The 13483-nt window shown below is 37.4% G+C and overlaps 1 protein-coding gene across 1 annotated transcript; it reads right to left on the bottom strand.

Moving 5' to 3' along the window:
• Positions 1-150: 150 nt before the first annotated feature.
• rab5aa (RAB5A, member RAS oncogene family, a) lies at positions 151-10005 on the bottom strand. Its single transcript, XM_046844175.1, has 6 exons — positions 9848-10005; positions 6954-7165; positions 4118-4269; positions 3450-3572; positions 2372-2465; positions 151-2244 (listed from the first exon to the last, which is right to left on the bottom strand). The coding sequence occupies exons 2-6, from the start codon at positions 7117-7119 to the stop codon at positions 2132-2134; spliced, it is 648 nt and encodes a 215-aa protein (XP_046700131.1). The 5' UTR covers positions 7120-7165; positions 9848-10005; the 3' UTR covers positions 151-2131.
• Positions 10006-13483: the final 3478 nt, after the last annotated feature.

Here is a 13483-nt window from a genome sequence, read left to right as displayed (position 1 = left end):
TGTTCACACACACACACACACACACACACACACACACACACACACACACACACACACACACTATATATATATATATATATATATATATATATATATATATATATATATATATAAAATCATTCACACAAATACGTACATTAACACACAGAGTAAGGGGAAATTGTATTTATACTTACTGTGTATTGAAAGCACAATGTCTTTTGACTGTGAGCTTACAAATATGAAACTAAATGTATATGTACATATGCATAAGATACAGAATAGAATTTATACAAAGATTAGCAATCATGGTGACGGTCAAGAGCTTTCTCATGTTCTCAGTGAGAACACGGTTAAGCACACTCACAGCATTAGCTACAGAGCTTTAACAAACGATTTAAACATGTCTATCAGTACGATTGTTTCTCTATTATACAGGTGGAAAGTTCATGGAATCACTAAATAAAAGCCAACTGTCTCATGAAAAGAGTTGCAAACTAAAAGCAGCAGTCAGACCAAATCATTCCAGTTGGGCTCTACATCTCATATACCACTTTGAACAAAATAATTTTGAAAACTCTATCAATCGCTTAGCATGTCATGTTTGTACAATTGTAAGGTTGTGTGCTTGATACCAAGAACACAGTTACCACTGCGAAACACTGTGGGCCCATCAGGATTACAAGGCTGAAAATGTTACTTGGGCATTGCACACCACTGAATAAAACTAGAACAGAGTGCTGCATCAAGACTCATTAGGGACAAATACGTAAGGAAACTAAATACATGGAGAAGATGTGTATTTCAACAAGACTGTGAGCACACACACACAATGCCTTAAGACTGATTCCAAGACATGCTTTTTTCCTAGGCAATTGACTTGATTGATAGTGATAGATTGATAGATACATTTACAATTCTGCAAAGAGATACTGGCAAAAATGATAAGTGCCAGCAATGCCTATTCAACTACTAATTTTCATTTTACTTCTGAATATTATATATATATATATATATATATATATATATATATATATATATATATATATATATATATATATATGAATATGATGTGGGTAACTACTACAAGTGTATTAAATACCAAAAGTGTCTGAGTGTCCAAATACTTATCTCCCCTCACTATATGTATACATGTATGTATTATACCTAACACACACACACACACACACACACACACACACACACACACACACACACACACACACACACACACACACACACAGGCTGTACTTAGGGCAGATAGCAGATATAGTCACACAAAATTAGTGCAAGGCATGTGTCTTCAAACCAGAGAGACAGTAAAAAGTACATCATCAGGACATGTGTGCTAAAGAGAGGGGATCATGTGTAAAGCGCAGAATATGGGTCAAAATGACCTTGTAGTACCTGGACAACTTTATCCAAACATGCATGCTAGCGGACAGACAGAGGCACTCACGTGCACACAAAAGATCTGACAGATTAGTGAAGACTGCTCTGTTCAGGCCAGAGAGGCTGTGGCAACATGTATGGCTGCATGTGAATGTGAAAAACAGGGAGAATATTTTGTTTTTTGTTGCAGTTTTCAGGCAGTATCGTCAACATATGTCTGCAGGTGGCTAGATGGACGTAGAGTCAGACGTGACAAAAAAACATGCTAAAAGAAAAGGGAATCAATCGGTCACATACTCTCTCTTTTTCTGCTTGTGCCTCAGAATAATGTTCAAAATGTTGATTTGTGTTTAGGCCTATTAGTGAAAGGTGCATGCTTCAAAATACTTTTCTTTAAAACAAAGAAAATAATAATAACAAAGCATTAGAAAACAATAAGATCCTTTTTAACATATCATTTTAGAGAGTCTTTATCTATCTAAGAAGTGCCACCCTGTTGGCCAGGGATAATGAACGGCATAAAGGTCAATAATAATTTTTTTCAGAGAGTTATGTTTGAGCATAAGCCATAACCATCAGAGAAAAATACAGAAGCAGTGTAATAAGGTCCAGAGGGACAGAGGAGCTTAGCTTTTGTTTCTGCAGACCACTGAGTTATGCAATGGAACAAAATAGGGCATGTCATTAGTTACAGCCATAAACAAGTCTGGGGTGGAGGCAAGGCGTTGCGTTAGTTTGGACGAGGGGTGTTTTGCATTAGTTAGCAGCAGTCTCCGTTTCTGGGAGGTGGGGCCGTATCGGTTAATGTCACGGGCTGATTGGCCACATTGCCAGCTCCAGGAGCCTGTGGCTCACTCTTCGGCAACCGCTTAGCTTAAACAAAGAGGGAAGAAAAGGAAAGCTGTGCTTATTGAACTGACTAGAAAAACAGCATTACTCAGAGAGAAGTCTATTCTATTAAACACACAGCTGGTTTACGAGGGTAAAAATAAAGACCTACCAATAGCCATAAAAATTTCATTCACATTCATAGAGGTCTTGGCTGATGTCTCCATGAAAAGCAAACTGTTCTCGTCTGCATAAGACTGGGCTTCCTGAAATAAAACGAACAAAAAAATGAAAATAAATAAACAATCCATTAAAAATAAGTCCACACATCAATGAAAATACCCAGAAATCTCAAATCGAATCCTCATCCCTGAAATGTATTTTTGAAATACATACACCTGTACATTTTTCCAGTATCCAATCAGGTAATCATGTGGCTGCAGCACAAGGAACAAAATCATGAAAATACAGGCACAGATCACCTTAGAATGAAGAAAAAGTTTAATCCTTATAGAGTGTCTAATAAAATAGCCTAAAGCTAAACTCATTTAAAGGGAAGAAATGATGCTGCATTTCCAACTTATGGTATAATGAGCCATTAAAATTTGACATCTGTTAAACTCTGGGTTCAGATGCAAATTTTTTTAAAATCAGAAAATGGATGCAAATCTTTAAAAATCATCCAAATTATAAAATTCTGCAGTATTTACCAGGTCTAATATGCATTGCTCGGAGTTTCTTTAAAAGTCATTATTTAAAATGATTTGAGTTGTGTTATAGTTAAAAAAAAATTGGTTAGAAAAATATAGAAAATATATAGGAAAGTATAACAATAGTGTTTCAAATTATTTAAGAATTTACACAGGCCATAAGTTTATGTAGCCTGGGCAAGAATAATCCACACCTCACACATTTTTAATTCATGATGCAGAGGTGAATAACCTCTGTAACTGTATTTTTATCATGGCTACAGTTGTTTATACAGCAACACTGATTAAACAACTGTGTTCACTCACAACTTCCTTGAAGACAATCAGAATCAAGTATTCAGACTGACCATGGAATAAGATATAGTATAGGTAATTTAATTGCTGGCTGAAATTTATATTAGTAAAAAGTGATCGATATGCACATACTATATGTCTGTCAGAAAATATGAAAGAACACACACACACACACACACACACACACACACACACACACACACACACACACACACACACACATTTCTGTAGTGCTTCAACACTCACCTGGATGTCAACAGCTCTCTTACTCGCAAGATCAGCCTTGTTTCCAGACAGAGCAATGACAATATTTGGACTGGCCTGCCGCTGAAGCTCCTTTACCCAGTTCTGTGCTCTGGCAAATGACTCCTATACAGCAAGAAAAAAAAAGAAATTAATAATGCATGTGTAAGGCACTTATGTTGTTTCATATTAAAAATATACAGGAGGTAGGGAGAGAGAGAGAGAGAGAGAGAGAGAGAGAGAGAGAGAAAACTGATTTAAATAAATGTTTAAATAGATAACATTTAATTAACAAATATAAGTATGTAAAAACCGTATGTTATTCTAAAAACCAATCAGTTTCAAGTAAAATATATAAATAAATGAGATTTTAGCCTCATTTTTAAAGGGTTCGTGTAGCTGAACACCATTACCTGTCTAGGGTTAGTGTTAGTCCCAAATTAAATTCTTCATAGGTCTCTTTTCAGAAATTGTTTTTGCATGAACTTTACACCAAAGGCAATCCCTATTCTAGCCTTTTCTCCCTACAGGCGATATGAACACGTTAGTACTAATAACTTTATCTAGCAGGACAGGTTAGCTGAGACAGACAGAGCTGTCAACTGAAAAAGGCCATTTAGGTCAGAATCAGAAAAGGTGCAGTAAAATCCTTGACACAACATGTGACTCACTCCGTTAGTGATGTCGTAGACCACTATGGCAGCCTGCGCTCCTCTGTAGTACATCGGGGCCAGACTGTGGTAGCGCTCCTGCCCGGCTGTGTCCCAAATCTCAAACTTCACTGTAGTGTCATCCAGGCACACCGTTTGAGTCAGGAAGGCCGCTGGGACCAGAAATGACCAGAGACGGGGGTTAGCATGGAAATATACTCTTTTAAAATGGAAGCAAATCTTTAAAAATCATCCAAATTATAAAATTCTGCCACCCCAAAGCTTTAATATACACAGTGTGGCAAACTATTTCAGCTGAACTGTCCAGACTGTATATGTAAGTGTGTGTGTGTATATATATTTGTTAGCGGACCAAAATTCCTCCACAGCGCTGTAACAGACTCATTGCAAGTTATTACAAACACTTGCTTGCAGTTGTTGCTGTTAAGGGTCGCCCAACCAGTTATTAGGTTTAGGGGGCAAACACTTTTTCACACGGCCATGTACTTTTGGATTTTGTTTTCCCTCAATAATAAAAACTTTTATTTAAAAACTGCATGTTGTGTTCACTTGTGTTATCTTTTACTAATATTTAAATTAGTTTGATGATCTGTATATACAGTGAGGAAAATAAGTATTTGAACACCCTGCTATTTTTCAAGTTCTCCCACTTAGAAATCATAGAGGGTCTGAAATTGTCACCCTAGGTGCATGTCCACTGTGAGAGACATAATCTATAAAAAAAAATCCAGAAATCACAATATATGATTTTTTAACTATTTATTTGTATGATACAGCTGCAAATAAGTATTTGAACACCTGAGAAAGTCAATGTTAATATTTGGTACAGTAGCCTTTGTTTGCAATTACAGAGGTCAAACGTTTCCTGTACTTTTTCACCAGGTTTGCACACACTACAGGAGGGATTTTGGCCCACTCCTCCACACAGATCTTCTCTAGATCAGTTAGGTTTCTGGCCTGTTGCTGAGAAACACGGAGTTTGAGCTCCCTCCAAAGATTCTCTATTGGGTTTAGGTCTGGTGACTGGCTAGGCCACGCCAGAACCTTGATATGCTTCTTACAGAGCCACTCCTTGGTTATCCTGGCTGTGTGCTTCGGGTCATTGTCATGTTGGAAGACCCAGCCTCGACCCATCTTCAATGCTCTAACTGAGGGAAGGAGGTTGTTCCCCAAAATCTCGCAATACATGGCCCCGGTCATCCTCTCCTTAATACAGTGCAGTCGCCCTGTCCCATGTGCAGAAAAACACCCCCAAAGCATGATGCTACCATAGGGATGGTGTTCTTGGGATGGTACTCATCATTCTTCTTCCTCCAAACACGTTTAGTGGAATTATGACCCAAAAGTTCTATTTTGGTCTCATCTGACCACATGACTTTCTCCCATGACTCCTCTGGATCATCCAAATGGTCATTGGCAAACTTAAGACATGCCTGGACATGTGCTGGTTTAAGCAGGGGAACCTTCCGTGCCATGCATGATTTCAAACCATGACGTCTTAGTGTATTACCAACAGTAACCTTGGAAACGGTGGTCCCAGCTCTTTTCAGGTCATTGACCAGCTCCTCTCGTGTAGTTTTGGGCTGATTTCTCACCTTCCTTAGGTTCACTGAGACCCCACGAGGTGAGATCTTGCATGGATAATGATTGCTTCAACAGTGGACCTTTTTTCACCAAGCTGCTTGGCAATTTCCCCGTAGCCCTTTCCAGCCTTGTGGAGGTGTACAATTTTGTCTCTAGTGTCTTTGGACAGCTCTTTGGTCTTGGCCATGTTAGTAGTTGGATTCTTACTGATTGTATGGGGTGGACAGGTGTCTTTATGCAGCTAACGACCCCAAACAGGTGCATCTAATTTAGAATAATAAATGTAGTGGAGGTGGACATTTTAAAGGCAGACTAACAGGTCTTTGAGGGTCAGAATTCTAGCTGATAGACAGGTGTTCAAATACTTATTTGCAGCTGTATCATACAAATAAATAGTTTAAAAATCAAATATTGTGATTTCTGGATTATTTTTTTAGATTATGTCTCTCACAGTGGACATGCACCTACGATGACAATTTCAGACCCCTCCATGATTTCTAAGTGGGAGAACTTGCAACATAGCAGGGTGTTCAAATACTTATTTTCCTCACTGTATATATATATATATATATATATATATATATATATATATATATATATATATATATATATATACACACACACACACACACACACACACACACACACACATATACACATCTGGACAGTTCAGCAGAAATAGTTTGCCATGCCTCTTGTAATAAACTTTCCATAGGTGTTCTTTACTAGTTGGAGATTTCTTTCTAACATTGCAATCCAGTTCATCCCACAGCAGTTCAATAGGATTTAGGTTCAGTGACTGAGCAGGCCATTCCATGATAAATAAAACTCCAGTCGACTGTTTGCTCTCTAAATAACAGGTACAGATATTGGATGTACGGTATGCTTCAGGTCATTGTCGTTGTATAGTGAAGTTGGCTCCAATTCCAACATGCATGTGTCAAAAATGATAAAAGTCTAGGAGTTTCTTAACTTTTGAAAGACAGTATATATATATATATATTTATATAAGAGTAAAAAGATCCTGAGAAAGTGTGTTGTATTATATGATGGCCACTTTACCACTGCTGCTTATGGCAACCTTTTGGTGTTTATGTCCTGTACCTTTTATATATATATATATATATATATATATATATATATATATATATATATATATATATATATATTTTTTTTTTTTAAATAATGGTAAGGATACCATAGCACCATAGGTGGCACCATAGCACCATAGGACATATGGGGTATCACTTACCTCCTATAGTGCTCTCCTGAAACTCATGGAACTGGCCCTTGACAAAACGCAGTACGAGACTCGACTTGCCAACTGCAGACTCTCCCAGCAAAACTAGTTTAAACTGGCAGATCTTGTTGCTCGCACTTGCCCCGTTGGGCCTAGTCGCTGCTCCCCGATTGGCCATGACAGATGTCGATTTCCCCTTCTCCTTCCGGTGCACTCACACTGCACTATTCAAGGAAGATTTAGAGAAATGAGAATGAGAGCATTTCATGTAAACCAAGAGTCTAGATATTTTTTTAAATAATCTCTAAAAATGAAGCAAAGGGCATTAAAATGGTGTAACACCCACCTAGCAGCATATTACATATAACCCAATTATAACCACGGTCACTTACCAGCATTAACAAATTAAAGCTGTTGTTGAAAACTGAAGTTAAAAATAATGAGCCGTTATCTTTAGTTAATATATGTGCAGTATATCAGATCTACACCTGCTGCTCTAAATTCTACACAGATAAAGTAACAATAATGTAGTAAAGCACTCAAAAATTAACAGCAAACATCAACCATAATAAAACTGTAATGAATGGACCTTAAGTGTCACCAAGATAAGAATCTTCAGATTTCTTCCTCATACAATCTCAGGGATTTTTTAATTGCCACTTTCGCCACTGGCTTGCTTATTAGGGATAAACTTATACGCACTAACATAAATTACAATTGTATAACCTATTTATCTCTGTAAAGCTGCTTTGGGACCATTGTTAACAACGCTATGAATAAATAGTTATTAAAGAAATTCTGTGTGTGTGTATGTGTGTGTGTGTGTGTGTGTGTGTGTGTGTGTGTGTGTGTGTGTGTATACATCTGTACAATGTCTAACAAAGCTGTTGGTCTTAACTCTTTGTGCATTGACCCATTTATTAAAATCACCATATTTACCATATAAATTAAATTACACTCAAGAATGATCCATGTAGCTCAGTGAGATTACTGGGAAAAGTTTACAATAGCTGTGTCACTCTGTATGAAACTGGGACTGTATGTTACTAGTAAAGGCAAATACAGATACGCATGTAGGTATAAATGCACACCTTCCTTCCAGCCAATCAGAGTTCAGTATTTAGGCAAATACTTATTATTAGCTATTATTATTATTCAGCTATTACTATTATTTAGCAAATAATGCAGGTTTTATTTTTATACGTATAGCAAAATGGTTGAGTTTGGGTATGAGTTTGGCAATGGATGGTGACATTTTAAGCGCTTATACAACCCATCTTTTAAACATGGAAGTGAAAATACAACATGAGAAGATAACCAACAAACAAAAGAAACAACATTTTAATATTACCACGAATATACTTTGCTACATCTGTATGTCCTGTTTTATCTATTGACATTATCCATTTTTACAAGAAATTAAAAAATATACAAGAAAAAAGAAAAAGAAACTCTGAAACAAAAATAATTAATTCTGGGGGGAAAATATAACACAGTCTTCAAATAAACAGCATTCGTTTCTAACAGCATGGTATATGAATGTGCTGCCTGAGTTTTCCTTCATATTTTGAAAGTGTAAAGGTAGATTAGTGAAAAGGAAACGGTTAGAGAAGAATACTGTTTATTTCAAGAATTTATATATTTTAGCCAAAGACATTATTGGTTTTGTATTTTTTGCTTGTTTACTAAAAAAGTGTTATAGTCAATCATTTTTAGATATTTATAGTCAATCACATAATTCCATACAAGGTGCATTATTAAACATCCATGTTGAGACGCCGAGGAATCCACAGAAATTACTGTCACTCAGATCTATAGAAAACCTGCCCTCATTCTCCTGCATGTTTAGTTTGCTTCGTAAATAAGATATAATTAGGTTACAGCCATGGTATCAACATCATACAGGATATAATCTGACACACCTGTTTAACAGGTTGCTCAATAACACGTTTTGCAGTTTAAAGAGTGTTAAATGTTCTACAGAAGATACATGTGTACTGTAATGCATCAGAAAGTTCACAGCAAAGAAAGTGTAGTCATGATTTGACCCTCTTTTGCACCGAAATATCAGATGTCTACAAATGTCTGTTTGCTATAATTTGATCATTTGTTCCAGGGAAAACTGTTAGGCTTTACATTTCTTTCTGGTGATGCCCACATCTGACAGAATGGTGCAAAAAACTAAAAACATCCAGTGAGCATCAGCTCATGTTATTGATGAAAGAGATCAGATAAGAATGACTGAACTGGTTTGAGCTGCCAGGAAGGACAGAATAACTCAAATTAACTACTCTTCACAACTGTGGTGAGCAGAAAAGCATCTCAGGACACTGAACCTTTATGCACCTGGATTAGAACTGGCTTCGTCTCCTGCCAGCCAAAAAGAAATCTGAGGAATCTGAGTGAACACACACTGCAGAGGCTTTGAGGAAGAAAGAATAAACCTTAGTCAAATATTTATTATTATCAAGTTCCTGTTTTGCTTTTCCCCGAATGATCTGAAGGCCACCATAGTTCAACACAACCCCCTGAGAACTTAATGCACAAACCAACAGCTCTACAGCTCCACAGTACCCAAACCCACCCTGGACATCTGGAGCAATCTAAAGAAATAGGAAATGCTATGAAATCAACATGAACATAAAAACCCAGTTAGATAGTAGGCTCAAATTTACTGTCCTGCCTGTTATTTGCATTAGAGTAAATAAAGACAAGCTCTTTTTGCTTTAACAACATTTCACACTTGTACATGTAGTGTGGCTTTTCTCCTAAAAGCAGAATCACTGCACTTGGCCTGTTATTTACTGTCGCTAAACAGGCTAGCAGGCTAAACCTGACCCACTGAATTGCGACACACCAAATGACCACCGCATCGAACACTGTCATGATTCGCTGTCATCTTTTACCTGGATGTCAGGCGACAGGTTGAGGACACCTGGGGGATGTCGGGATTACTGAGCGCTTCCTTATATTACACAAATTTCACTAACCAAGAACACGTCCCTTGTTCGTTCTCTCTCTCTCTCTCTCTCTCTCTCTCTCTCCACTTCCCTTTCAGAACCAAAACACAAACAGGCTCTTCCGCCCCTCTTTGCCACGTCAGGTGGCACGTCTGTCTATGGTTGGTTAGCCGAGCTGCGCATGCGTAGACAACGGCGACGCCTGGTCATCTTGCGTCGCGCATGCGCAAAAAGTTGCTATTCTAGATAGATCCAACTTTTTCATTGCTATTGGTGGACGAAGTACACAAACCATATAGTGATACACTAGGTAAAATATTACGTCAGTAAAAGTACAAAAAAATTGCCTTTAAATGTGCTTAAGTATCCAAAGTGCTATTATTTATTATAGCTATAATGTTGGTATTTTTTTTAAGACTATTTAACTGATTTTATATGAAAAGACTCTAATGTTACTCTTAGCACACCAATCTATTGATATAATGATATTAATGAGTCTAACAATTTAATTAACAATTTAATTGATATCTGTTAAAATTGTCATGAGCCCAAAATCTTCTTTTCAACTACTTAAAAAAAGCGCACAAATAAGGCAACAGGTGAGAGGATGCCTGAGGAATGGAGAAGTACCGATCTGTGTGTTGCTGGTACTGATCTTTACAAATAAGGGAGATGTGCAGACCTGCAGTAACTACAGGGGAATAAAGTTGATCAGTCACACCATGTATTTATAGGGAAAAAGTAGTGGAAGCCAGGCTGAGAGAAGGCCTTTTACAGGAAAAGGATTATGCTTTGTTCATATTACCTTGTAAAATGTATTCATTTCTATGGTCATGAATTTAAATCCCAGAAACAACAAGCTGCCACTCCTTGGCCCCAAAGCAAGGCCCTTGACCCCATCGCTGCTTGGTTGTATGAGTTAAATGTAAGTCGCTCTGAAAAAGGGCATCTGCCAAATGCCATAAATGATATGATGTGGGTATGCTTATTTGGATACTCTATAAGGCTACTTGGTGTTGTCCTGCCTTTAGGTAAATATTTTGTGGGATAGAAGCCCCTTCTATGGGATAGAAACCAGGGGGATTCTATCCAACAAAATCTTTACCTAAAGGAAGGGTAGCTTTGATGACATTTAAACATCCTACAATAAATTATACAATAAATACAAGGAGTGCCATTGAACCCCAGTGACCCAAAAAGACCATGTTATGAGAAGCCCAGTCTAACAGTCCTATTCACTAAAAGCAGTGTTTCAATACACTGGAAGGCAAAGATTCATTTGCTGGAACCCAAAGCCGCTCTGCAATAATAATTGCAGTCAATGCTGGAGTAGACAAGGTCACTATCTGCATTTCATCTTTTGACCAGTATATGGCACTAGTGCACGCTCTGCTGAAAAGCTTTGGGAAATAATATGATTAACATTTTTAGAATAGTTAGTATCTAATCATTTTTTTAAAAATCTTATTAAATTAATTGTGCATTTTAAACAAGTGTTTTTAATTTACTGCACTTTGCATTCTATCCAGCACTCAGTTATATAGAAGTACTTGATGAAATGCAAAAGCTTTTTCTAAATAACCATTTGTGATTCACCTGTCTGTTCCTCTCAAAGCCACAAAGCTGGATATCAACTGATCTGCAGTTCTTATTCACAGATAAAACACTTTCACTAGCTGTTAACATCAGTTAGCATTTCCCCCCTGCAGCAGCTGATTAAATGTTTTTGAAGATAAATTGTTTTGGTGTCTTGGTTAATTGTTTTACTCTACATGTTAAGGATGTGCATCTTATTAACTGAGGCTGTGATTTACATCTCGATGTAGGATGGCTCTATCCTCAGCATTCTTCTACCGATATATCCCATGTCCCACCTCTGCACATGTCCAAACCATCTCAAACAGGCCTCTCTCACCTTGTCTTCAAAACATCCTACATGCAATGATAAGAGACATTAAAGATACACATAAAGCAGCTACCGATGTGATGCAATTCAATTCAATAAATTCATATTTGTAAATCTCTTTTAACAATGTAGTGTCTCAAAGCAGCTTTACACTGATAATGCTCAGTCCTTAAAAGCCCTCATGTTGCTCCATAATTTCATGGATCCCTGGGCCATTGATGTGAAACCATCCCCAGATGCACAAAGTGGCCTTCAATCAAAGAGAACATTATCCAGAGGCAGGCTGGGACAAAGGAGGCAGATCCGAAAAGAGGAGAGGGACAGGAACAGTGGTCGCTGGTACCTCAGGAGCATGTTTAACTTGACTGAGAGTAAGAGTGAGTGAGAGAGAGAGAGAGAGAGAGACAGAGAGACAGAGAGAGAGAGAGAGAGAGAACGAGAGAGAGAGAGAGAGAGAGAGAGAGAGAGAGAGAAGAGGGCACTGCAATTCAACGCAATGGAGAAAATATGATGCCATGCAATTCGAAATGATACAGATAGTTCTCTTTTCTTTCTTTGGTTCAGACAGACAGCAAATCATCAATTTACTTAAGTGCCTTCTGTCTTCTAATGCATGGCCGTTTCACAAACACGCCTTTGTAGACCAAAGAGAGAAAAAGATTAAATAAAACCAGATGTTCTTTTCCTGTTCTTTCTCCAGGAAGATGCAACTCTACCTCTGCTATGTTCATCTATATTATATCTGTCTCTCAGGACATGCCTTGGTCTCCGTATTGTTGTGATACAGTACGTCATATTCATGTAGCAGCAGTGGTGCTAAGAGAACACGCTTGAGAAACATTTTATAGAGGAGAAATCAATCTAAATCTAAAATATTTGTCACAAATTATGAATCACGTTCTAAATTATAAAAGGATAGACAATCTACTAATAATTATATATAAATAAATAGTTTTTTGCAGATGAAAATATGTTGCATCACAATACAAAGTAAATCAGTGAATTCAAAATGAATTAACTGATTACATTTAGTTTTCTTTAATTAATTATATTTAACTACCTCTTCATAAGCTTTAGATTCCGCATGAGTACAAACAAGAGTTAATTCATTTTTGGCTACTGCTTGATTAAAATATAAACCAAATCTTTGTAAGACAAACCTTATTTACTAATAACGTAAAACTTTACATCAAAATTAACATGTTCAGCACATGATTATCGATTAATGTTTGTAAGTCCATAAAGCTTGATGTGTAGTCATCTGTAAGTGCAGAGTTTCCATAAGTATGAAATTCTGAAATTTGATATATAGCATATAGGCTTCTAATCAGTAATGTACAGTAATGTTACTTAAACAAAAAATCAATTTACTGATTAGAAGCCTATATGCTCATACCGGATTGGTTGAGGCACGGGTTACCAGCAACCACCACAGGTATCGTTAGCCTACAGGGTACTGGTGGAAATTGGGCTACTGTTGGCCGAAGGAGGACAAGGAGAGGAGGAAGACGTCTACAGAGACAGCAGGGAAAGGAGAATTGTAGGAGAGTGGAGGTTCGGGTTGTTACTTTAAATGTTGGTACTATGACTGGAGAAATGGTGTAGGGGTGATCCTGAAGGAAGAGTACGTAAGAGTGTAGTGGAGGTGAAGAGAGATTCTGATGATGAACGTGAAG

The sequence above is a fragment of the Silurus meridionalis genome, chromosome 29, assembly GCF_014805685.1.
Source record: "Silurus meridionalis isolate SWU-2019-XX chromosome 29, ASM1480568v1, whole genome shotgun sequence".
In the NCBI taxonomy this organism is placed as follows: Eukaryota; Metazoa; Chordata; class Actinopteri; order Siluriformes; family Siluridae; genus Silurus; species Silurus meridionalis.
The sequence above is the reverse complement of the archived record's forward strand: the minus strand, read 5'-3'. Positions and strand labels throughout refer to the sequence as shown.